We start from the raw sequence: 25,909 nt of genomic DNA, 5'->3' as shown, positions 1-25,909 counted from the left end.
AGTGAGAGAGTGTCACTATATTATGCAAAACCAAAACCTACAATTGCTCCAAAAATGGGGATGTTTGCATTTTCGCCTCGATTCTTTTTTTATTTTATATTTTGGTCCTCTCAGGTTTTGGTTTTACTGCTTTAGGGTGGGACACGTGGACCTCTTGGTCCAGGTTTTATGGGATGTTATTTGTTTTCTGCATGCGAGTCTGTCGATTAAGGCTTTTTGACTTTGACAAGGTTTTGAGTTACATGAGTGACATGCCACCGCTTCTACTTTCACTCTCAACTCTCAACTCCCAAGATCTACTCTAAACTCTCTGCCTAATTTTCTCCACACAAATGGGTGAAATTTTTTGCAACTTAGGGGCAAAAATTTGTAATTCTTTTTTAAATAGTTTTTTTTAATAACATATAAATAATGCGAATTAGCTAATTTTATTTTTATCAAGAATTAGGTCTGATTCTTTTATGTATAGAGAAGTATGTGTATATGATATACCCACAATTGATATACTAATTTAATAAAATCCAAATTTATTATTCAATATTTTTATCATGAAGACAATCAGTGCCAGAATTTGGCTATTTGATCCTTTTGTCCTTTTTTAATTTAAAAATTATCACTTTGTCCAATCTTAAAAATATACATCAATCTGTCTTTATTTGACTGTTGACCAAACTTTATACTCAAGTAAATCAAATATCATGAGTTTATACTCGAGTATATGACCCAGATACTTGAATATTTGTTGTTCCACACAATATACTCGAGTATATGAGCATGTATTCGAGTAGATTGCATGAAAACTTTTTACAAGAATTTTTCAACATGTAGCTCTCAAAAAGTTATGTGAAATAAAGAAGCACCTGATTCGGACCCCCGAGTCAAAAGTTATGACATTCTGAAGTTTTATTATAAAATTTTCAAAAAATTTGTAATGCCAATAGATTTTGTAATACCTACAAAGCTCATCTTCAAGTTACTCGAGTTAAGTCTAATATTATGAATATATAATTATAAAAACTTGTTTGATCTAAAAAATCTTGTGGAAAAAATGTAACCGTAAATTTTTACTTTCCACCAACTATCAAATGAGTTAAAAAAATTTCCACGAGACTTTTTTGATCAAACAAGTTTCTATATTCATATACTCATAATATTGGATTTGACTTGGGTAACCTGAGAAGGAGCTTTGTGAGTATCACAGAACCTATTTTGCATTACAAAATTTTAGAGCAAGGCTTCGAAAAGCCATAACTTTTGACTTTGTATTCGAATCAGGTGCTTTTTGTTTTGATTCCACATAACTTTTCGAGAACTACGACTTAAAAAATTTGCATAGAAAATTTTCGCGCAATATACTCGAGTACATGTTCATATACTCAAGTATATTGCATGGAACAGTAAATACTCGAGTATCTGGGTTATATACTCGAGTAAATATTCAAAAAAACCCAGATATTAAATATTTACTCGAGTATAGACCCATATACTATAGTACTTGCTGTTATACTCGAGTATATGGGTATGTACTCGAGCATATTTCGCGGTCAATGGTCAAACAAGGCAAATAGGTGAAGTATTTTGAAATGGGGGCAAAGTGGTGCTTATTTTGGTTAAAAGGGGCACAATGGTAAAATAGTCGTCGGAGCTATACCATATGTAAATTATTATTGAAAAATTCATGTGTATCATTTTTGGCTTTAATATTTCTACAATTAATACAAATAACTTATCTACACTCACTTCCGAAATGACGTCATTTTATGTTGAAAGATTAAAAAATTATAATGAGAAAGATTATTATAGCCCTAAAATAAATTATAATTACAAAAATATCTTAATTTCTGCTCCAAAATCATATCATTTTGGGCTCAATATAGGTAATTTATATATATTGACGGGCAGAAAAAAAAACCAACTCATAATTTATTCCACAAAAGATAGAAAATCATTATAAAAAATTGGAATTTTCATAAATTGGTTACATATTTCTTTCTGCGGTGATTGATAGTGAAAGTTGTTGAAGCTTAAAATGATTTAAGCATATCAAACCTCTTCTCTTAAAGCCGTTCATAGTAACGAATTGTATAGTAGAACGAGAAGTAAACTTAGCTCAATGGATTAGTAATTCTATCTGTGTTTAAAATGTATAGTAGTGCAACTTCCTTTCTTTGAGTTTTACATGTACATATACACATCCCTTGTATAAAAATTACTAAAAGGCTTACAGAAACATGGCCATCGCTTATTCGCTGGCTGTCTGATGTTTGTGACATTGTCAATCTACGGTTCTGCAACTATTTTAGTTTTCTAAGTTACTTGAACTGCTTTCCTTGCCTGCATGAAATTAATAATAAACGAATCAATTACAGCAATGGATTGGCATTACCTCAATAATGATCATTTTGGCTTTTACTTGTTTCCTCCTCGTCTTTGTTACTTCCCTAAAACCTTTTCAATAGGTTGGGTTCTTGTTTACCTTATTCCTTTAACCTACTGAAATGGTTGAAAGCATAAAAAAATGCTTACCTCTCTATCCCAATCCGTACATGCATTTACTGTAACCAGAGCTATCCCTTGAACAGAAAGTCCACATATGATTCCCATCCAAAGACCCTGGCAATACCAATTTACATTTAAGCGAGCAGGAACACACCAAAACACAAAACACATAAGCAAACACAGCCCCTAACAAATAGAAATTTGTGAAGAGGAGACCTACCATCCCTCCAATATGGAAGACAAAGGCAAATAGGATAGCAGAAGGAATTCCCACAACATAGTAAGCACCAAGGTTTATAAATGCACATAGATTTTGCCAACCACACCCTCTGGCAGCTCCTATAGAAGCCAAACCATATATTGAAAGGAAACCATTAGTTAATTGGTAACATAGGCATTTATGAGCAACTTAATAATCATATGATCACAAGATTTCATTGTTGTGAAGAATTAGAACCTGAAAGCACACACTGAAAACCATCCAAGAAGTCAGACAGCGCCAGCAGAAGCATCATCTTTCCAACATATTTGATAACTTCATCTTCATTGCTATAGAGCTTTCCCCAAACATTCCTCACCAAAATCGTAACCAATCCTACTGTTGTACCCTCTAATATGGCAATTACAATCATGACACGGAGAGCCAAAAGTGCACCTTGTGCGTTCCCAGCACCCAGTTCATTTGACACACGAGTGCTTCAGTGACACCGATTAGTCAATAACAAGAACATTAACAGAAGAAAAATCCATGGTAAAAGTAACAACCTTGCAGCACAACTATGCCATTATTATTAAGAAAACAATTATTGTTACTGACCTTATGGCACCGCCAAGACCAACAGAGATCATATAGACCATCCAACATGTATTAAGGCTGCAAAAAAAGGGTACATATGATGGAACCTTGGTCAATTGATTCTTCTTTTCTTTTCTTTTTCCTTCACCAGGATGAGTCTTGAAATAATGTATCAATGTGTTAGCGGTTTACCTTATTGATAATACAGATGTCTCTAGTTGTGGGTCTGGCAGAAGACCTGAGAGAAGAACAACCATCTCAAAGGACCAATATTCGAAACTGTCATTCAAGAAAAAAAAATAGGACATTAAGAAGCAAAAACTGGGAGGCTAAAATCATATAATCTTCAGATTGGGATGTTAGTAAGCAGCCTAAAGATTTGCAGGAGTGTCATATAGAGCCTAGTTTAGCCTTGGAGTGTTGTCTTTCACTACACTAGTTGTGTCTTTCTACCAATCTCTTACCCTCTATAATTATTCTGTATAGCATTGAAACGAGATTTCTGCAACTAAAAGGACTTGAAAATTTTCTCCCAATTAGTGTATTACAGTTTGCAGCAAAATGGATATTCTACACCATAAAATGCTTTTTCTTCTCGGTTCCATTAGGAGAAGGATGGATGAAAATTACCATATCATAACTGCTGAAGCAACTGCAAGCTTTATAAAGCTGAGAATATCATTCAAGGCCTCTTTGGAAACCCCATTCCAAGTTGATGCACAAGCTGTAGCTAAATTTATGTAAATGAGCAACAGGAACACATTAATCCAATAGGACATGCTGATTGCCAAGGCCGCTCCTTTGCTTCCTAATTCGTATTCAAAGACAAAAACCCAACAAAAGACAATATGCACTGAAGTTGTGATTCCAGAGCTTATCAGCATTGGAAAAACATTGTTTTGAGTCTGTAGAAATCTGTTGAGGCATTGAAGGAGGCCATAAGCAAAAAGGCCAGGGATCATCCACCTATTAAATATTCCTGCTTCGGTTGATATCTCATGGTCTTGGCCCATTGCTATGAGAAGGTTGCTTGTGTAAAACCAAATTAAAGATAAGGGAATGGTCAAAACTAGAAGGACAAACATTGCCCTTTGTGTGTGAACTCCTAGCATGTGATACTGCCTGGCTCCATAGGCTTGACCACATAGCGTCTCCAATGCACTCCCCATTCCTAACTTCAAAGTCAAATTTGAAAACAGAGAAAGTTCAGAGAAGCTTGCAATCATTGTAATACAAATTCAAGAGGTGAAAGTTACATTAAAATGTTAAAGGATGTAAACATGTGTATACTAGGATTGTAAGTGGCATAATCGATTAGCTTTAAAAGCTCTAAGGAGTTCTCATCAACAAAGTGTTAAGACTCTAGAATTGGCAAGCAATTGGGATTAGTTTAACTTGCATGGAACTTTGTGCAGTGAAGGATTAGAAGATATTAAAAATTGAACAAAATGCAATCAAGAACAAGAATAACATTAACATATCATGAACTGAAGGACAATTACCCTACCCCAAGTTTTGAACCAGTTTCTTTTGCACTTGGGAATTATCCAATACAGCTAAGGAAAATCCAAGTTATTTACAGAAATTGAACAAAACCCACTTACCAAAACACTATAACCAGTGACTGAGGCGAAGGAGTTACCCAAGGAAGCACCTGAAAGTGGTAGTTTCCCAAGATGGCCAACAAACATAATAGATATCATTTGTAAGCTATATTGAAGCAAACTAACTGCAATAAGGGGCCCAGCTAGCCATAGTTGCTTTTTAGCTTCCTCAACAATATCTTCTCTGCCCCAACAACATTGTTCAGATGTTGGGGAATCGAATTCATGGTTTTTATGTTGGTCTGGACACAGCGGAGTCTTAAGAATCGACTTGCCAGCTCTTTCCATTGTCAAGCAGAGGACAAGGTGCATTCTAAAATTCTAAAGATATCTGCCTTTTGTATTCACGTCTTTTCGATCAATCAATAGCGTAATAGCAAGGAATTTTGTTGCATAGTATATGATAAAATATGATAGTATATGAACTAATAGTAAGCTATCATTGAATTTTAATACTATATAGCATTTGGCATGATATTGTATAAAATAATATATTGTATAAGATAATATCATCTAGTATTTAGTAATGTACTGTATAATATTATATATGATAAAAATAAATATTTTTAATAAAAATATCCTTTAATAAAGAATTTATATAATTCTTCAAAAAAATGTCACATGATATTAATTTTTATAAAAATTTATTGATGAGTGTGTCTAAAATATAAATTTAATTTTTATAAAAATAAAAATATTCAATATTTTAAAAATAATATATTGAAAAATTAATTTTTATTTTAATGGATTATTATCAAAATAATATATTAATTTATGAAAATCACATTGGTCAACGACGTTAATGCATCAATCTCTTTTCAGGCTTTATCCCTCATCCTTAGGCCAGATTAAGTTATATATCGTTTTGATGTATTAAGGGATTATGCTGTATAAGCTTATACTATACGATGGTCACACCAAACAACTAAAAATATCATAACATATAATATAAACTTATACTATCCTGCTCTTATGCCAATCATTCAAAATATTAAAATCGAAATATTAGAACCATTTACAAGAGGACAAAATTCTGTCTTGTAGCATAGCATAAAATAAAACTAATGATGATTTTTTAAATGTGCTCGAGGCTCGAGGTAAGATGTCCATGGCTTAAGATTAGATAATAATCAATCTATAGTAATTTAGGATTTTATATGAAACCCTTGTTTTTAATTTATGGATTTAGTGTTTTGTCCTTATTATTTTCTAATTTGAAAAATGTTGTACCTGTACATGAAACGACCCCTTCTCCTCCATAGTTGGTCATCGCAGTATCTTCCCTGTCATCACCTTCAGCATCTGTGCAAAGAACGTGGTGCAGTACAAGGTTTTCTCCTTTGTTTTGACAAAGGGCAGTAATGTGAGTTCTGGTTCTGGATTTAGTTTTTTTTTGTTTATTTGTTTCCCCTTTTTCTTCATTGTTTATCTATTTCATTTCAAGGTGCCTCTCAGAAAAAAACTTCGTTTTTTGAAGGGGTGTTACTGTTTGGGAAGGGGTTATAGGTAGTTGGGTTTTCCTATCCTCGAAATTTGTTAGTTCTTCTTTATGTTGTGTTGGTCTTGTGGGTTTGTCTCAATCTTGTCTACCATAATGTTCACTACTTGTGTATCTCACTTAAATGTAATTGCAATCTCCTCTGCTTCTTGTTTGGTTTGCTTGCATCTGCTCTTGTTCCTTTTTTACATAGCTCTTTGCAGAAAAATGTAATTTTGATTTTAGATTAAGGTACCCTATTGAATTCCATTTAATGCCCAAATCCTCAAAAGTGTTCTGAACCAGTCCATTCATGGTTTCAGTCATGGAATCTTGTTAATCTTGGCCAGATATCCATCTGAGTCTAGTTGCCTCATCCTCACCATTCTGTTCTGTTGATGAACATTATTATCAGTGCTTCTAAATTGTAGCAAATGCAGGTTGTGATGATGGGTTTTCGTTAATTTTGTAGGATTGCCCTCCATAGTTATCAATTGTAGGCAATACTGTTGTATTGGGATAACCAATCCAAGTCACCTGCATGTCAAGCAAATTAAGTTACAATTTTGCAGAGATCAAATTAAATACATTCAGCATATATGGTAGCATAATACATGTAGTCATGAATGATACATGCCACTTCATATCATAAGATTGATGACTAAATTTACCGCTGCATATATACATGTAGAAAGCTATATGTAACATCAAAACAAAAGCATAGGTGAATGGTGGCTGTGATTTCATCTCAATATTTACCGCTGCATATAAATGTGTATGGTTCCACATCTTTATCATGTTTGTCTCGTAGTGAATATAACATACAAAATACCATGCAAAGCCCAAAGCCCTGTTATATATATCGACTCATCTCTCTATCTCGACTCAGTACGTCTCTTCTTGATCGATGGAAGAGAAAAGCATGGAAGAAAGTCTATTAGCGAAAGAGATAGAGCACAACACAGTGACTAATGTACATCAGAGAGTTACATGGGATGCTTTCAGTCTAGAAATGAGGAGGATTTGCCACATAGCAGGGCCTATGGTGGCTGTGATTTCATCTCAATATTTGTTGCAAGTTGTCTCAATCATGATAGTTGGTCATCTCGGTGAGCTCTATCTCTCTGGCGCTGCCTTAGCCATCTCCATTACTGCGGCCACAGGTTTCAGTTTTCTTGTAAGCACCACTCTATCAGATCTACAACTTTTTTCTATATCACTAAGAAACCCTCACAACTAATGACCAACTGAGAGATGATATAACAGTATTTTAATGATTCTACATTTGTGACACTCTGACCTATGCTTTTTAATGGGAGGAAAAAAGAAAATTGACATTACGCTGGAATGATGGGCGACTGTATATGTAGTAGCCCAGGAAAATTGACATTAATTTGTATTGCATTCTAGTTATCTTAATTTAATGAATTTTCATATTAAAATGATAACAGAATAGTCTATTAATTATGTAAAAATTACTCAACCTTCGGTGCATATATTAATTATAAGTTCATCCCTGCATTGTTTTCCTTTTTCCTCAGAATCATCATTATTTTCTCGTCTTAGTAACTTGGTGCATTGATGATTTGCACATGATAACAGATGGGGATGGCTTGTGGACTTGAAACTATTTGTGGACAGGCTTACGGAGCTCAGCAATATCAAAAAATTGGCATGCAAACATACGCTGCTATATTCTCTCTCATTTTGATTTGTCTTCCCTTGTCTTTACTCTGGATAAACATGGAAAATATACTAGTTTTCATAGGCCAGGACCCTCTAATTGCACATGAAGCAGGGAAATTCACGATTTGGCTTCTTCCAGCACTTTTTGCACATGCAATTCTGCAGCCATTAGTTCGATATTTTCAAATACAAAGTTTGCTTCTTCCCATGTTTATAAGTTCTTGTGTCACTCTTTGTATCCATATACCTCTTTGTTGGGCTTTGGTATTCAAAACTGGACTGAATTATGTTGGTGGAGCCTTAGCATTTAGCATTTCAATCTGGTCAAATGTGATTTTTCTTGGATTATACATGAGATACTCTTCTGCATGTGCAAAAACCCGTGCACCAATTTCTGTGGAGCTGTTCCAAGGAATTGGGGAGTTCTTTCGCTTTGCTATCCCTTCTACAGTAATGATTTGGTGAATCTTCCTATTCAATGGAAATTTTATATTTTCATTTTATCAATTTATGAAGTTGTATTTTCCCCAAAAATTTTCTATCATGTATTATATTGTTTTTCCAAATAGTTTTAATAATGTAATTTTTTTTTTCATGTTGATGACTCGCTAGCGGTTTTAATTGGGGAGTTTTTTTTTTTTTTTTTTTTTCTAATGACTGTAGCCTTGAATATTGGTCATTTGAGCTGCTTGTTGTGCTGTCTGGGCTGTTACCAAATCCACAACTTGAAACTTCAGTTCTATCCGTTTGGTATGTTAGTTACATTTTTTTTTATCCTACATATAAGACTTTTTAATGTCCCCCTTAAACTGCAACTCATGATTTGCAATTTCATCCTGCTTCAAATCTTCTCCTATATTGTGAATTAATGTGATTGCACTAATGTCATTTTTCTGCAGTCTCAATACCATTGCAACTCTGTATACAATACCCTTTGGAATTGGTGCTTCAGCAAGGTTATATCATAATAAACACAATCATTCTACTTTGTTTACGTGTCAATATATATTCTTACATTTGAGTATATATCTAAACTAATTATCCTTTCTCCATTCTGACTATAGCACAAGGGTTTCAAATGAATTAGGAGCTGGGAATCCATATGCTGCCCGTGTTGCTGTGTTGGCTGCGATATCCCTAGCAGTCTTTGAGTCAAGTATAGTAAACGCAACCCTCTTTGCCTGCCGCAATGTTTATGGTTATATTTTCAGCAATGAGAAGCAAGTTGTTGATTATGTCACTGTCATGGCTCCTCTGGTTTGTCTATCTGTTATGCTGGACAGCATACAAGGTGTTCTCGTAGGTAAATGATGCACTTGAGTCACCATAAGTTCTTATAATTGCAGACGTTTTAGTTTTAAGGCTTTTTATAATTTTAATAATTGCAGATGTTTCAGTTTGCATGACATTATGTTTGGTTTATGGTTATTTCCGTTTTGTATTAGTTTTAAGACCGTTGGTGGTCCTTTATTGTCAGTTACTTTTGTATTGCCTGATTAAAAGGCTTGTTAGAAGGATGTGAAAGGGGGACTTTTGATTGTTAAAGAATAATAGTATAGTAGAAAACTTCTGCATTTTCCTGAAAGCCTATTTTCCCTATAATTTTGCATCATTTGGTATCAAAGCTCAGGTTGCCTTAAAGATGGCTGAGCAGGAAAATCGCGGAGGTCGTGGTCGTGGACGAAGAGGTCGTGGCGGCAAAGGACGCAGTCAACCTACCGATGACGATTATTATACTGATGCGAGAGATGCTGAAATTGGATCGAGTTAATTTTCCTGAAAGCCTATTTTCCCTATAATTTTGCATCATTTGGTATCAAAGCTCAGGTTGCTTTAAAGATGGCTGGGCAGGAAAATCCCGGAGGTCGTGGTCGTGGACGAAGAGGTCATGGCGGCAGAGGACGCAGTCAACCTACCGATGACGATTATTATATTGATGCGAGAGATGCTGAAATTGGATCCAAGAACTCGAACAACCTCTTGCAGAGGCACAGTTGCACGGGTCAGAAGGGAGACAGGAATCTGAACTGTCATCTCTAGAGGAAGAGGAGGACGAAAATCCATTTTGGAACCGCGAAAGACCAAGGAGAGGTCGAACCGGTGATCAACCCTTCACATCCAATTTTGGGATGAAGATCGAGATTCCAGAATTTGAGGGATCAACTCACCCTGATGTATTCATCGACTGGTTACACACCGTCGAAAGGGTTTTTGATTTAAAAAACCTCACAGATGAGCAAAAGGTGAAATTAGTGGCAATCAAATTGAGGAAGCATGCCTCAATCTGGTGGGAACATGTCAAGAAACAAAGAATCAGAGACAGAAAGTCTAAGATTCAAAGATGGGATAAGATGAAGAAATTGTTGCAACACAAATTAATAAAATTGAGGAAGCATGCCTCAATCTTGTGGGAACATGTCAAGAAACAAAGAATCAGAGACGGAAAGTCTAAGATTCAAAGATGGGATAAGATGAAGAAATTGTTGCAACACAAATGTTTGCCTGCTCAATACAGACAAGAGGCATTTATTGAGTATCACAATTTCATTTATTGAACATCACAATTTCAGGCAACGTGACCTTACGGTGGAACAATACACCACTGAATTTGATCATCACAATTTCAGGCAACGTGACTTTACGGTGGAACAATACACCACTGAATTTGATCGTCTTCGAATGCGTTGTGACATGGTCGAAGAAGATGAACAAGTGATTGCTCGATATCTAGGTGGATTGCGGGATGAAATTTCTGATGTTGTGTAGCTACAACAGTATTGGTCTTATGAAGATATGTGGTCTTATGAAGATGTGTGCAAACTGTCTTTGAAGGTGGAAGGACAATGTAAAAGAAAAGGGTGACAGTTCGAAGTTTCAATCAAGATTTCCTAGAAAGGAATTCGGAGCTAAATCAGTGAGTTCATCAGCAACTTCACCTGTTGAAAGGAGTTCTACGCCTCAAAAAAATATTCCCAACAAGGAAGGGTCGAGTAAAGGAAGTAGTGCAGGGAAGAGATGTTTCAAGTGCTAAGGAATTGGACACTTTGTTGCAGATTGTCCAAATAAACAGATTGTGACGTTTGCAGATGCTCCAATTTTTTATGAAGAACCAATCTATGACAATGTAGATGAACAAGAAGAAACATAAGCTGAAGAGGTAGAAATTCTATGCTGATACCGGAGAATCACTAGTCACTCGAAACATCTTGAATGAGGATTTGGTGAATGATGAAACGTGGCTTCGGCACACCATTTTCCACACCAAGTGCACCAGCGGGGGAAAAGCATGCAGTGTGATTATAGACGGAGGGAGTTGTGAAAACGTGGTTTCTGCCACTATAGTAGAAAAATTGGGGCTAAAAGCAGTAGCACACCCACAACCTTATAAGCTGTCTTGGCTAAAAAAAGGGAATGAGGCGAGGGTAACCAAAAGATGCCTCGTGTGTTTTTCAATTGGGAAAAAATATTCAGATGAGGTATGGTGCGTTGGCAAAAAATATGCAGATGAGGTATGGTGCGATGTCGTTCCTATGGATGCTTGTCACATTTTATTAGGTAGGCCATGGCAATTTGATAGGAAGGCAAAACATGATGGTTTCAAAAATACTTACACCTTCAAAAAGGATGGTCACCTTATTACACTAGCACCTTCAGATTGGAGGAAGGAAGCAAAGAATTCTCTGCTGTCTAAGTCAGAAATTTTAGAACTGACAAAATTCACAGATGTAATGCCAGAAGAATTGTCGCCTGGATTACCACCTGAAGAAGTTGACGTCAATAAAGACGACGTAGATTCGAGGGCGCAAATCTTTTCGTAGCGGGGGAGGATGATGCACTTGAGTCACCATAAGTTCTTATAATTGCAGACGTTTTAGTTTTAAGGCCTTTTATAATTTTAATAATTGTAGACGTTTCAGTTTGCATGACTTTCTGTTTGGTTTATGGTTATTTCCGTTTTGTATTAGTTTTAAGACCGTTGACGGTCCTTTATTGTCAGTTACTTTTGTATTGCCTGATTAAAAGGTTTGTTAGAAGGATGTGAAAGGGGGGCTTTTGATTGTTAAAGAATAATAGTATAGTAGAAAACTTCTGCATTTTCTTGAAAGCCTATTTTCCCTATAATTTTGCATCAATAAACCTCTCTCTTGTCTATCCTTAGTAAATTTTATATAGAAGACAAGCTTTCTCTCAACTTGTTTAGTTATGACTTGGTTCAGGGATTGCTAGAGGTTGTGGATGGCAACACATAGGGGTTTATATCAATCTAGGGGCCTTCTACCTCTGTGGGATTCCAGTTGCAGCCTCATTGGCATTTTGGCTAAAACTGGGAGGAAAAGGACTTTGGATTGGGATACAATGTGGTGCTTTTATTCAATGTGTTCTACTTGCTATCATAACAAGTTGCATCAATTGGGAACAGCAGGTATAGCCTCTAACTTTTGATTTGGCTACCATTTTGATTTCGCTTAATAAAACTGAATGCCCATCATGTTGATGTCTTTAGACATTAATTCTAACATGTGGGTATGCCTTTAGGCATTTTGCTTAAGTTTTGTGGTCTAACCAATGCAGGCAATCAAGGCAAAAAAGAGATTATTTGATGGTTCATTTTCAGCAGACAATAGACTAGTCTGAGAAGCCCATGATTAAAGTGCAATTTTCTAATGATGGGGACAATTCTCCATGAATGAGGAGTAGTTTATTCCCCTTATAGGAGGTTTGGAACTAAATATTTATGACTTTTTTTTATTTTGTTTTGTTTTTTTTAGCACTTTCTCGGTTCTACTAGTGCTCAGCTGTTTGTAATGCAAAGTATCATTTACGTGAGTTTATGTGTGTGAACTGATGTTTAATAAGGAGATTATCAAGTATTTAGTGCATTGTACGATATTTTAAATTTAAGTAAATTTTTAAAATATTAATCAAAAGGAAAAAAAATATTTAAGAGAAAAAAATGTTCAAATTTTATTTTTTTGCATTTTTGCATTTTTTTTAAGATTTGTTTTTTTTTAACCAGGCCACTAAAAGATTATTAAGAATAAAAATGACCTCTCTTTTATGTTTTTATTCTTGAGTAAATACATTTTCGGTTCTCAGCAAATTTTACGATGTCCGCTTTAGTTCCTAACAAATAAAAAGGTTATTCGTGGTCTTTAAAAAATTTAAAATGGACTCATTTTAGTCATTTTGAGGACTAACGTGGGTCTTTTTTAAATTTGTAAGGGATCACGATTTCAATTAAATAAGTCTATTTTAAAAATTTTAGTGGTCACGAATACTCTTTTTATTTGCTAAGGACTAAAACGAGCATCATCAAAAAAATATTTACTTTTTATTCTTTAATCCACCCAAGGTGGATTAGGGTGCTCTTTAAGCCCAAATAAACCAAAAATGAAGAAAAAACGAATAGTCTGTGTCAACCGTGAAAGGGGAGATGAGGGTTTGTGTGTGATTCAGAGACTTGATGGCTTGAAGTTATTGGTGATCAATGTTCGATAGATTTTGTTGATTAGAAGGAATCGTGGCACACTTTGGGCTAAGCTTAACTTTCTAGGATTTGAGAATTTCCTCTCACCCTTGCAAACACCAGTGGTTAGACATAATACATTAAAACTTGAGATTGAAAAAAATTAGGGGGTGTTTGGTAGCAAGATTCTTTTAGGATGCATGGGAAAGTAAGAATGGGTATTCCAAAATATTATGTTTGGTAGCATTTTTTAAAAAAATTTGTTGGGATAATTGGATAACTAAGATTCAATTTCATGTATAATCTTAGACCAAAATTTGAAACAAAAATATTACGCAGAAGGTGGTATCGTGACTTCTCCGTGTAAATGAAAAAGGAGATGTGAATATTGTGTCAAAAATAGCCTTGAGTAACACGACAACGCTGCTTCTGGTCTTCTTGCAACACTGCAATCCTAAACCACAAACAATCCCCTCTCATGAGTAAGCTTTATTATATATTATATGAAGAAAATTTTCCTTTTTCAATGTTATATGCAAAGTTTTTCTTACATCTTCGGGTTCTTTGATGGATTGTTTCTTGCTAACAGTAAGATCTTCTGGTTTTGGGATTGTAAGAATTCCCTTCTCTCAATCTATGCTCATTTTGGTTAAGACTGTTGCATAATCCCCTAATATTTTTGTTCCTCATTTCCTTCGATAGAGCATATTAAACTCTTACAAAAGATTAGGTTATATTTGTAATTTAATTCCATTTTCTCAATAATATTTTAACTTTAATCAAATATAAATTACTCGGTAATATTTCGGTCTATTAAACAATTTTTTTTTAATTTTCCTAAAAAACTCACATTTTCAATATTTCCCTAATAATTATATTTTTTTGATAAATTTTTTTTTCCTGTACTAAACATTCTCATAAAAAAATGTAGAATGAATTTAATAACGTTATAAAACTAATAAAATATAATTTATTTTTAAATAGAGTAACTCTAACAATAAGCTGACCCGTGGATGTGACGGGCTGACCCGCTTTACACATCCACAGGATTCGTGTATATTAAATTCCACATCTGTGTCATCTTTGTCTCGTGGTCGAGAACCGCACTCGGACTCGGATGCTCGTACATTTTCGAGTGGAAACAAACATAATAGTACATTGAAATTGACCATAACCATAACAATAAAAGAAAGTAAATATAACATCTAAAATACTATGAAAAGTCCAAAGCCCTGTTATACAGACTCATCTCTCTGTGTTTCGACTCAGTACGTCTCTTGAGTGATGGGAGAGAAAAGCATGGAAGAAACTCTACTAGCGAAAGAGATTGTGACTGAACAACCGAGAGTTACATGGGATGTTTTCAGTCTAGAAATGAGGAGGATTTGCCACATAGCAGGGCCTATGGTGGCTGTGATTTCATCTCAATATTTGTTGCAAGTTGTCTCAATCATGATAGTTGGTCATCTCGGTGAGCTCTATCTCTCTGGCGCTGCCTTAGCCATCTCCCTTGCCTCGGTCACAGGTTTCAGTTTTCTTGTAAGCTACTACTCACCACTTTTTTCTATATCACTGTTCTCCTTCATATACACGCACATGTGATTATTCCCTTACTGTCCCCACTAAGAAACCCTCACAGCTAATTATTCATGTAGTGACCAAACCAACCGATAGATGTTATAACTTATAACAGTATTTTAATGATCCTTTTTTTAATGGGCTCTACACTTTAAAGAAAAAGAAAAAGAAAATTGATATTAGTTTTGTATTGTATTCTAATTATCTTAATTTAATGAATTTTCATATTAAAATGATAACAGAGTAGTCTATTAATTATAAGTTCACTCCTGCAGTGTCTTTTCTTTTTCCTTATAAACCAGACACTTGCACCCAATTTTACCACCCGCAACCCAAAAACATAAATAAAACTAACAACAAAGCTCTAGCTGCCATCTTTTCGTATAGATAATAAAATATCAATTTTACCTGATACCTGGCTTACTTTTATGGTCTAAGTAGCACTATTATTTGAGATTTTTAATGAGGTCCAAATTCACTGATACTTGAAGATATCGGGAAACCACTGAACGACACAAATGACAAAAAATGCTTGTGTTCAGTGTTTAATTTATCTTCTTCATCAACTATTTCTAACATGTTAGCTTGCTCAAAATCATCATTATTTTCTCCCCTTAGTAACTTGGTGCATTGGTCCTTTGCACATGCTAACAGATGGGAATGGCTAGTGGACTGGAAACTATTTGTGGACAGGCTTATGGAGCTCAGCAATATCAAAAAATTGGAGTGCAAACATACACTGCTATATTCTCTCTCATTTTGGTTTGTCTTCCCTTGTCTTTACTCTGGATCAACATGGAAAAGATACTAGTTTTCATAGGCCAGGACCCTCTAATTGCACATGAAGCAGGGAAATTCACAATTTGGCTTCTTCCATCACTTTTTGCATATGCAATTCTACAGCCGTTAGTTCGATATTTTCAAATACAAAGTTTGCTTCTTCCCATGCTTGTTATTTCTTGTGTCACTCTTTGTCTTCATATACCCCTTTGTTGGGCTTTGGTATTCAAGACTGGACTGAATAATGTTGGTGGAGCCTTAGCACTTAGCATTTCATACTGGTCAAATGTGATTTTTCTTGGATTATATATGAGATACTCTTCTACATGTGCAAAAACCCGTGCACCAATTTCTGTGGAGCTGTTCCAAGGAATTGGGGAGTTCTTTCGTTTTGCTATCCCTTCTGCAGTAATGATTTGGTGAATCTTCCTGTTCAAGTGAACTTTCATATATTCATTTAATCAAATTATAAAAGTTTCCTTTTCCCATAAATTTACTATAATCTATTATATTGTTTTTCCAAAATGTTTCTATAATGTAATTTTTTTCATGTTGATGACTGTAGCCTTGAATGGTGGTCATTTGAGCTGCTTGTCTTGCTGTCTGGGCTGTTACCAAATCCACAACTTGAAACTTCAGTTCTATCCGTATGGTATGTTTGTTACATTTTAATTTATCCTACATATAAGACTTTTTCATGTCCCCCTTAAACTGCAACTCATGATCTGCAATTTCATCCTGCTTCAAATCTTCTCCTATATTGTGAATTAATGTGATTGCACTAATTCTTTTGTCATTTTTCTGCAGTCTCAATACCATTGCAACTCTGTATACAATACCCTTTGGAATTGGTGCTTCAGCAAGGTTATATCATGATAAACACAATCATTCTACTTATTTTACGTTTCAATATATATTGCTACATTTGAGTCTATATCTAAACTAATTATCCTTTCTTCTCTCTGACTATAGCACAAGGGTTTCAAATGAATTAGGAGCTGGGAATCCACATGGTGCCCGTGTTGCTGTGTTGGCTGCGATGTGCCTTGCAGTCATTGAGACAAGCATAGTAAGCGGAACCCTCTTTGCCTGCCGCAATGTGTATGGTTATATTTTCAGCAATGACAAGGAAGTTGTTGATTATGTCACTGTCATGGCTCCTTTGGTTTGTCTATCTGTTATACTGGACAGCATACAAGGTGTTCTCGCAGGTAAACCTCCCTCTTGTCTATCCTTAAGGCTTTTGTTTGGGAGTTTGAAGGGCAAGAGAAGGAAATAAATTGCAGGAAGAGGGAGAGGAAGGAAAGGAAGGAAAATGAAGGGTATTTTCTTCCCTTGTTTGGGTGTTAAAATCCCCCAAATTGGAGGAACATTAATTTTAAGAATTAGAATGGGTTTGTGAAAATCTCTAAATCCTTCCCTTTACTTTTTTAAAATCACAAACAAGGGAAGAGATTAATAAAACCCTTCCCTTCCCTTCCCTTCCCTTCCTTTCCTTTCCTTCCTAAAACTAACACCCAACAAGCCCTAAGTAAATTTTATATAGATGACAAGCTTTCTCTTTATTAGTTTTGCTATGATTTGGTTCAGGGATTGCTAGAGGTTGTGGCTGGCAACACATAGGGGTATATATCAATCTAGGGGCCTTCTACCTCTGTGGGATTCCAGTTGCAGCCTCATTGGCATTTTGGCTAAAACTGGGAGGAAAAGGTCTTTGGATTGGGATACAAAGTGGTGCTTTTGTTCAATGTGTTTTGCTTTCTACCGTAACAAGTTGCATCAATTGGGAACAGCAGGTTTGCCCTCTAAACTTTGATTTGGCTACCATTTTGATTTCGCTCAATAAAAGTATAAAACCGAATGTCCTTGTTGAGGTCTTTAGGCAATTTGTTTAAGTTGTGTGATCTAACCAATGCAGGCAATCAAGGCAAAAAAGAGATTATTTGATGGTCAATTTTCAGCAGATAACAGACTGGTATCTGAATCCCATGCTTAAGGGGCAATCTTCTAATGATGGGGACAATTCTCCATGAGTGAGTAGCTTATTCCCTTTATTGGAGGTTTGGAACTAAAGATTAATGACTTTTTTTTTTTTAGTGGTTAGGTATAAGAACTTATACGTTGGTTTATGTGAACTGTTTTTAATGCAAACTATCAATCATGGGTTTTATAAGAGTTATGTTGAAGGAAAAGTAATTCTGTAATGTTATAGAGATTCGTTTTGCGTGCCATAATTTTCTTTTTTTCTTTTTTTAGTTGAGAGAATCTTCAAAGCCCAAAATATCATGATTGAAAGAGGTGGATTAGGGTACTATGTAAGCCCAAAATAAACCAAAAAATGAAGAAAAACCAAATAAAAGGGAGATGAGGGTTTGTGTGTGATTCACAGACTTGAGATATCGTTCGGCGTAATGGCGATTTGGATACGTCTGGGTTGCGATGCTTGATCCAGGGATGATGTTTGAATCACATTCATGATTTCTGTTTGAATCCTTGCTGCTTAAACTCCTTGTAGAACTTTTTTCTTCACATATAACGAATAACTTTAATAATATATACATTCATAAACTAACATAATACCATAATGATAATGATATTATTTAAACTAATAATGTTGAACTTACCGTATACAAACCTTCCCATGCTTTTATTCACTTTACTAGACAGAAAGTTGAAAATTCATGATATTGATTGTTGAAGACATAAGAAATTCAACTTACAAGAGATTAAATTTTCCCTTCAACCTACTTACCCCATAATTTTCTTCAATCAACCTTGCCAATTCATTGTTTAAATCTCTCGAAATTGCCATATTCGATGTTTACCCTTAATTGCCTTTGGGTTGAGCAATCCATGTTCTCTTCCGTAACATCTCATAATTTTTTTTTAATATAACATCTCATAAATTTTAAGTATAACTAAATTATTTCATATTAATTAAGATTTTTGCTGTGAATAAAATTTTGAATAAGTGAAATAAATTAATATTTTATATCTAACATCCTTTAAGTTTTAAATATATTTATTTTAAATAAATTATTTTATTAATTTATACGCCATATGAAACTCAATTTAATTCTCCAATATTTTAAAAAAGTATCTAAACTCCAAATTCTAGGAAAATGAAATTCAAACTTATTTTGATAAATATAGTTTTATCCCTAAAATTAAGAAAATTATATTAAAAGCCCAAAAACTTCAAGTTTTTTTAGAGGATAATTAATACTAAGAAATTATTTAAAACTAATTAGAAATTTTTAGGATTAGAATCATCTTCCTTGAAAATATAATATAGAATATTATTTAATAAAAAAGGAATTTGGATGCGGCCTCCGGCTTCCCCCGGAAGTCAGAGAATTGGTACGAGAATAGGCATAAAATAAATTTTGATAATGTTATTTATTTAAATTATTTAATTTATTTAAGAAACAAGTTAATAAATATATCCTGAAATTGGTTTAATAATTATATTTTTATAGTTTAAATATTTAAAAAGTAGAAATGATTCAAAACTGAAACATACGATGATATCCTGGTACTGTTTTGGGCTTTTATATTTACTTGTAAATCACTTGTAACTAGCTAGTTGTGAAGTTGAATTGAACATAGTGTAGACAATTTGGACGTGTCAATTTTCTCTTCCATTTCTCTATTCATTTTCCGATTCGTGCTCAACACTTTCGAGTTTGGAGCGCTGCCATCGTCTTCACTCGTTCTTCATCTATATCATTCAGATTTCTCTCGTCAAATAGCACCGTTCTCAAAGGTACCCTCTATTTGAGAAAGGAAAAGGGAAATCACATCTTCTACTAGAGCAAAAGCCAAAAGTTATGTCTAATCGTTAGGGAATGTGGGTTGCTATATTGGTTTGATAGATGGAAATGTAGGTAGCTTGTTTTTCTGGTTAAAGCTGTTTGATAGCTGAAGGTTGAAACCTGAAATAATCAAAGAGGAGTAAAAATGTGTTTTTCAGCCATGTGATACAAGTGAGGTTTGTGTATGTAAAAGAAGCTAGAATTAACTGGGGGAAATGTTTCATGTTGTAGAGGCTGTGGAGCATGACCATATGAATGTTGAGAGTATCTTTTTGGTTCTCCTGACTTTTTAAGATGTCTTATTTAATAATTTTAGGACCTTCGGTTGCTGGAAGTTAATAATGAACTGAAAATGCATGATAGATTGGGGAGAGTATCATTTAAAAGCTTTGCAAGTTTGCATAAACTCACTGTGCCTGTTAGCCTAGATTCATTAGCATATTTTACACGTGCTAAACTATAGTTATGGTTGTAGTTGGTACCAACAGCGGAGTTAGAATTTTTTTTTAATATCTGCACATTTAGAATAAAAGAATAAAGGAATTTTTTTTTAAATATATTAAAATGCAAAAGAATATAAACAAAAAAGAAAGAAAACTTTAACTTAATATAAAAAAAGTAATCAAGAGTCAATTAAACTGTTACAATAGAATATTTTGGGTCTTCAACAAAAATTATGGGTCTCAATTTAACCTTTTAGAAAAAATAAATCTACTCGTGATCCTTCAGAATTCAAAAATAGACCCAGATAATCAAAATCATGGTTCTCTGAAATTCAAAAAGACCTGCATTAATCCCTCAAAAAGACTAACATGGGCCTATTTTGGAATTTAAAAGGATCACGAGTCGACTTTTTTTTAAGAGATTAAATTAGGTCCTGTAATTTTTGTTGATAACCCAAAATATATATTTTTTTCTCCAAAAAATTTGTGTGTGCACTTGCACACACTTGCATATACAATGGTCCGCTACTGGTTGGTAGCTGTTAATTAGCTTTGTGAATGGTCCTTGACAATCTCCTATCAACTCTTTGATTTATTGTAATTTTAAATAAGACATCAGTTAAGGTGAGCTTTAACTACCCCATGTGAAGGTTAGCTTCTTACAAGAATTTTTATTAAAAAAAATATTAATTACTAGCCTGTGATCCACCCTTATCAAATCAAGAACACTAGCCTGTTACCTTCTCTTCATAACTTAATCACAGGTCTTACAAGCATGAGTTATAAAAGGAAACCCCTCTTTGAAAAAAAGAGAGATAAGGAAATATGAGACCTGTGAGGTGGTCTAGTTTGTCCTACTCAAAACATCTCAAAGCCATTAAACAAGGTGGCATTGCACTAGAAATGGTCAGAATCATAGCAGAGCAATTTCCATAAACATCTTGGTAGTAAAATATTTTGTTTCCTTGCCCTCCCTTGGAAAAAGAACATAGGATGTGCGTGAATAACACTTCTCTTTCATTTTCACTCACAGACACAGCCTAGCTTGAAAGAAACAAGTGACATGAATTTCGTTTCTCTTTCTGGGTAGCCTGAGTAAAAAACTCAAGAAATAGTAATCAAAATTTATCAAAAAAAAGTACAAGTAATCATACTGCTACAGGCGTGGTTTTTTTTGTCTAGTATAAAATGACAACAGCACCTATCCTTTAATATATTGTTTCTCCTTAATAAATATATTGCAAGCTGGAGCAGTTATTATGAAATTGAAATTTAGAAGTTACATTATACTGGTCAGGCCCTCCTCCTACCACGTTTGGATTTTGTCCTGTTTTGGTTGTTACATTCCAGCCAAACCAGATTCCCCATTTCTGCATTATCATTCTTTAGTGTATCTTAAAATTATTATCTTGTGCTGTTTTCAGTTTATTTTTTACTATACCCTTGTAGATCCTTCTCTGTTAGAGTCAGAGATGGTTGTGCTGCTTACGTTTCATGTTGTCAACAAACACCTGCCCCATGTTTACTGTTTCTCTTTCTCATGGCTTGATTCTGAAGAATTTATATGATTGTGAATTTAACAAGTAAGAAAAACAAAATACAAGTGGCTTAATCGATAAATTTTTTGGAAGAAGCTCACCTTCACATGGGGTAGTTAAAGGTCAGGACAAATTAATTCGAATCAACTCTTAGATTTATTGTCACCAAATGCAAAAACTAGTCTAAGAGGCTTACTATAGACTATAGAGAACTAAATAAAAATAACCATAAATGTTGAATGTATGTGCATAAGAGCTTTTGATGTGCTATATTTAAATATTTTTCTTTTCATCTCAATAATGCATTCCAGTTGTGAAAAACACAATGCAAAGTGGGATCGATGCACTACCAAGATCTTACTTGAAATTTGTGTAAAGGAGATTTATGCTAGTGGAAAACTAGGAATTGCCTTTAGAGCTAAGAGATAGGAAGTTGTAGTTGATGAATTTAATAAACTTGCTAATAAAAACTATAACCAAAAGCAATTGAAAAATAGGTTAGATAGTTTGGGGAACGATTGGAGTACATGGAAACAATTATTGGGCAAAGAAACAGGATTGGGATGGAACCATGAGACATGAACTATTGTAGCTGATGAAACATTGTGGGAAATCAAGATAAAAGTAAGCATTATAATTTTTAAGTTTTTAGTTATTTTATGTTTATTTAAAAATAAGGGTTTGTCTAAAGTTTCTTTCTCATTTATGATTTTGCAGGATAATCTTAAATATACAAATTTTTGACATCAAGGGCTAGAATTTTGTGAGGAATTGAAAATTATCTTTGGGGAAATAGTGGTAACAAGTCAACATGCATGGACCCCAGCAATGGGTGTACCCATTGAAGATGGTACCATAAATACCAATCCAACTATTCTCAAGGAAATTGCTGAATATGATGATTAAGAATATAATCCTAATGAAGATGCTAGCCCTGTGAACCTATGGTAAATAACCAACTCAAGAGGAAAAAATGGCATCTGAAGCAATGAGTAAAAAAATGGCAAAGGGTAAGCAAAAGAATGGGATTGTAGCAAACTTGCTAAAAACATTAGAGCAAATGGCCAAAACAACAGAGAGTCATAATGCAGTTGAAGCGACTTAGATGTCACAAACATATGAAATTAGTGGACACTTTTCCATTCCGGATGGCATTAAAATACTGAAAAATTGAGAGATGAAGGGAAATTGGATGCCAAACAATTTTCTATGCAGTAGCTTTGTTTAGAGTGCAACAAGAAAGAATCATTATTATGTCCTATTCATGATCTCATAGGGTGGATTTTGTACAAATATGAATTAGATAAAAACTCTAGTGATTAGGTTGTAATTTGATTATATTTGCTTTTCTCATGTTAAATGTTGGACTAATTTCATACCTGTTATTCTCAGGTTGAACTGTGTTGTTGATATTTGAATGACATTATATTTATGTTTTTGGATTATTGCATACTTTAAGTCTTTTGTCTCTATCATTTTTTAGGTAAGAAGTTATTAGAAGATACTACTTGGCATATAGACAAATTGAATCATCATCATCAAGAATTGTTAAGAGAAGAAAATGTGCAAAGTTTTATTGAGAAATGAATGGAGCAGCAACAATTGCATATTTACATTACATGAAACATTTAATGAAGCAAGGTAACTGATTTAATTATTCTTATGGATGGAACTGGGTTCGAGAAATCTTAAACACTCCTGGTGAAAGTTACATAATGTTTAGGATGGAATCAAATGTTGTATTAGAACTTAAAAACATATTGGTGAGTAAGGGTTGGAAACATCTTGGAGTGCAAATGGGCCGGGCTAAGCCAGACTTTGGCCTTTATATATGGCCTAAGCCTACGTAAAAATATGTTGAGCCTATTTGGCCTATTAGTCTATTAAAGACTTGATTTATAGGTCAAGCCTGACCTATTATTAAAAAACAAAAATCCTAACATGGCTTATGAGGCCTTTTAGCCTACCAAGTTGCAAATTAAACTAAGAAAAATAAAAATGAAATGTCTCATTCATTAAACAATATTTTTAGCAAGGGTCCAAATTATAAAAATTCTCAAACAGATTTTTTAACAAGAACACAAAGATTTTTAAATAATGTTCATGACAACAAAGATTGTTTTTTTTGGCAGACTTAGGATAGATGAATAATATTTATGATAATTGATAAATATATTATTTTATTTAAAAAATTAAATAGGCTACCTATAGGATTTAAGGCCAGACTATTACTTAGTTAGTCTATAGCCTATTTTTTAAAAAGACTAATCTATAACCCTAAGTCTAATCTAATTCTTCGATAGGCCTGGTCTCAGAGGGAAGGCTATAGGTCCCTGTAGGCTAGCCTGATCCATTTACACCACTAGTTATATCGATCCATCTAGGGAATTGACATCATTGGAGACACTTTCTATGTTTCTTTGACATGTGCACATAGTGAGACAAATAGAAATGTCCAAAATAATTTTGGAAAATTAAGAGTGACGATAAGTAGAAAGTTTACTAAAGTACTAGACAGTTATGTTCACTGACAAAGGAAATTGTGAGGCCTCTAGATTTCTAGATTTTTAGTTTAAAGAATTTCCATCGCAAATTAGAGATGATAGTAGATATTGGCCTTATTTTCAAGGATGCATAGGTGCTATAGATGGATCAAACATTCCTGTCATTCCTCCTACTAATGATCAAATTTGTTTTATAGGTAGAAAAGGATACCAACACATAATCTCATGTTAGTTTGCAACTTTGACTTGATATTCACTTTTGTTGTTGTTGGTTGGCCTGGTACTACACATGACACATGTATTCTTTCATTTGTGCTTGAAGAAATGAAAAGTGTGTTCCCTCATCCTCCTCAAGGTATAATTTATTATATTTCATATGAACTTTTTAAGTTTTATATTTATTTAATTGAAATTTTATACGAACTAATAATAAATCTTTTAATATATTTAGGAAATTATTTGGAGTAGATGCTGGATATCCTAACGTGAAAAGGTATCCATCACCATTTAAAGGAGAAAGGTGTCACATTCCTGATTGTAGAGGTTGCAGTCAACCACATGGATTATAAGAAGTTTTCAATCATGCACATTCCTCGCTAAGAAATGTCATTGAGGGAACGATTGGAGTTTGGAAGAACAAGTGACACATCTTACGTGATATGAAGCCTTTTTTATTAATCAAGCAGAAGAAAATTATTATTGGAACAATAGCCCTTTGTAACTTCATTGGAAAGTGGGGTGTTGATAACGAAGAGTTCGACAATTGTGATCGTAATCCTAATTATATTCCTGGGAGTCAAGAAGAATGTAATATTGATGAAGAAATGAGTATCCATAGTCACAGAAGAATAGCAGATAATGGTCATATGGATAGAGTTCGAAATCAAATAGCATCGGCATTAATGGAAAATAGAAATAAGTGATTTCACGTGAATGGAATACTGGTTGACAATTTGCAAGACTACTGATGATTTCTTAATTGTGCTCCACTATTGGCAAATATATTCTCATAGTATTTTTATTTTGTGAATATATTGATAGTTTAGAGGTTATTTGATAATATACCCTTTATGATAATTTTTATTAGAAAAAGTGCTTATTAAGTTATTTTGCCAAACATCTTATTTTTAATTTGAGTTTTTAAGCTAAATTTTTTATATAATCATCAAGCAGTTTTTAACTTTTTTTAAACTCTTTTTTTAGCTTTATCTTAAAAGTAGCTTTTAATTTAAAAAAAATGTAAAACGAGTTCTTAATAGGTTGTTGGTCCTTTATTTGGTTTTTAATTATGTACAACAGACAAACAAAAAGCATTACTGGACCTGTGAATGCATATAATCTGTTCAGTTTTATAATTTGTGCATGGCCCAACAAATAGTTAATGGATTTTATAAGAATTATGTTGTAGGAAAAATGATTGTGTAATGTTATGGAGATTCGTTTTGCGTGCCGTAATTTTCTTTTTTTCTTTTTTCTTCAAAAAGTGTGGGCCTCACAAAATGTTGTGTGTGTAGGAAAGTTTGTTGTGTCATGTTAAATGACAAATGCAAACCCCATAGTTAATAGTCTATTCCAAAAAAAAATAAGGTAAATTGTATTTTTTAGACTTTCTTTTTTCTTTTTTCTTTTTTCGGTAAACATTTGTTAGACATATTTAAATTACACTTAATTTTATTACTTTAATCCATTTTATTGTCAAGGTACATCTTAAGGATGGTGAGT

The 25,909-nt window shown here is 33.9% G+C and overlaps 3 protein-coding genes across 8 annotated transcripts; 2 read left to right on the top strand and 1 right to left on the bottom strand.

Annotated features, from left to right (window-relative positions):
• Positions 1-2,133: 2,133 nt before the first annotated feature.
• On the bottom strand, positions 2,134-5,187 carry LOC133296452 (protein DETOXIFICATION 16-like). The gene is made up of 8 exons (XM_061495441.1): positions 4,900-5,187; positions 3,926-4,470; positions 3,488-3,574; positions 3,317-3,373; positions 2,957-3,195; positions 2,720-2,838; positions 2,527-2,613; positions 2,134-2,334 (listed from the first exon to the last, which is right to left on the bottom strand). Exons 1-8 carry the CDS (start codon positions 5,185-5,187, stop codon positions 2,308-2,310), a joined length of 1,449 nt encoding a protein of 482 aa, XP_061351425.1. The 3' UTR covers positions 2,134-2,307.
• A 990-nt stretch (positions 5,188-6,177) lies between these two features.
• Positions 6,178-12,935, top strand: LOC133296448 (protein DETOXIFICATION 12-like). Of its 2 annotated transcripts, XM_061495437.1 has the most exons (8): positions 6,178-6,262; positions 7,266-7,553; positions 7,979-8,523; positions 8,726-8,812; positions 8,962-9,018; positions 9,127-9,365; positions 12,280-12,485; positions 12,635-12,935. In XM_061495437.1, exons 2-8 carry the CDS (start codon positions 7,284-7,286, stop codon positions 12,695-12,697), a joined length of 1,467 nt encoding a protein of 488 aa, XP_061351421.1. In that variant the 5' UTR covers positions 6,178-6,262; positions 7,266-7,283; the 3' UTR covers positions 12,698-12,935. The 2 variants fall into 2 exon arrangements, with proteins under 2 accessions (XP_061351421.1, XP_061351422.1); XM_061495438.1 differs by lacking the exon at positions 6,178-6,262 and having other exon boundaries at positions 7,239-7,553.
• A 1,786-nt stretch (positions 12,936-14,721) lies between these two features.
• Positions 14,722-24,481, top strand: LOC133296436 (protein DETOXIFICATION 12-like). Of its 5 annotated transcripts, none has more exons than XM_061495423.1 (8): positions 14,722-15,068; positions 15,762-16,306; positions 16,453-16,539; positions 16,695-16,751; positions 16,860-17,098; positions 17,478-17,683; positions 17,806-17,920; positions 24,385-24,481. In XM_061495423.1, the coding sequence occupies exons 1-7, from the start codon at positions 14,814-14,816 to the stop codon at positions 17,881-17,883; spliced, it is 1,467 nt and encodes a 488-aa protein (XP_061351407.1). In that variant the 5' UTR covers positions 14,722-14,813; the 3' UTR covers positions 17,884-17,920; positions 24,385-24,481. The 5 variants fall into 5 exon arrangements, with proteins under 5 accessions (XP_061351407.1, XP_061351408.1, XP_061351406.1 ...); XM_061495424.1 differs by lacking the exon at positions 24,385-24,481 and adding an exon at positions 23,167-23,227; XM_061495422.1 differs by lacking the exon at positions 24,385-24,481 and adding an exon at positions 22,401-23,057.
• The last annotated feature ends 1,428 nt before the right edge of the window (positions 24,482-25,909 follow it).

Source organism: Gastrolobium bilobum, unplaced genomic scaffold (genome assembly GCF_033153095.1).
Source record: "Gastrolobium bilobum isolate Gb01-03AN ecotype WA unplaced genomic scaffold, APGP_CSIRO_Gbil_v1 utg20910, whole genome shotgun sequence".
NCBI lineage: Eukaryota > Viridiplantae > Streptophyta > Magnoliopsida > Fabales > Fabaceae > Gastrolobium > Gastrolobium bilobum.
The sequence above is the reverse complement of the archived record's forward strand: the minus strand, read 5'-3'. Positions and strand labels throughout refer to the sequence as shown.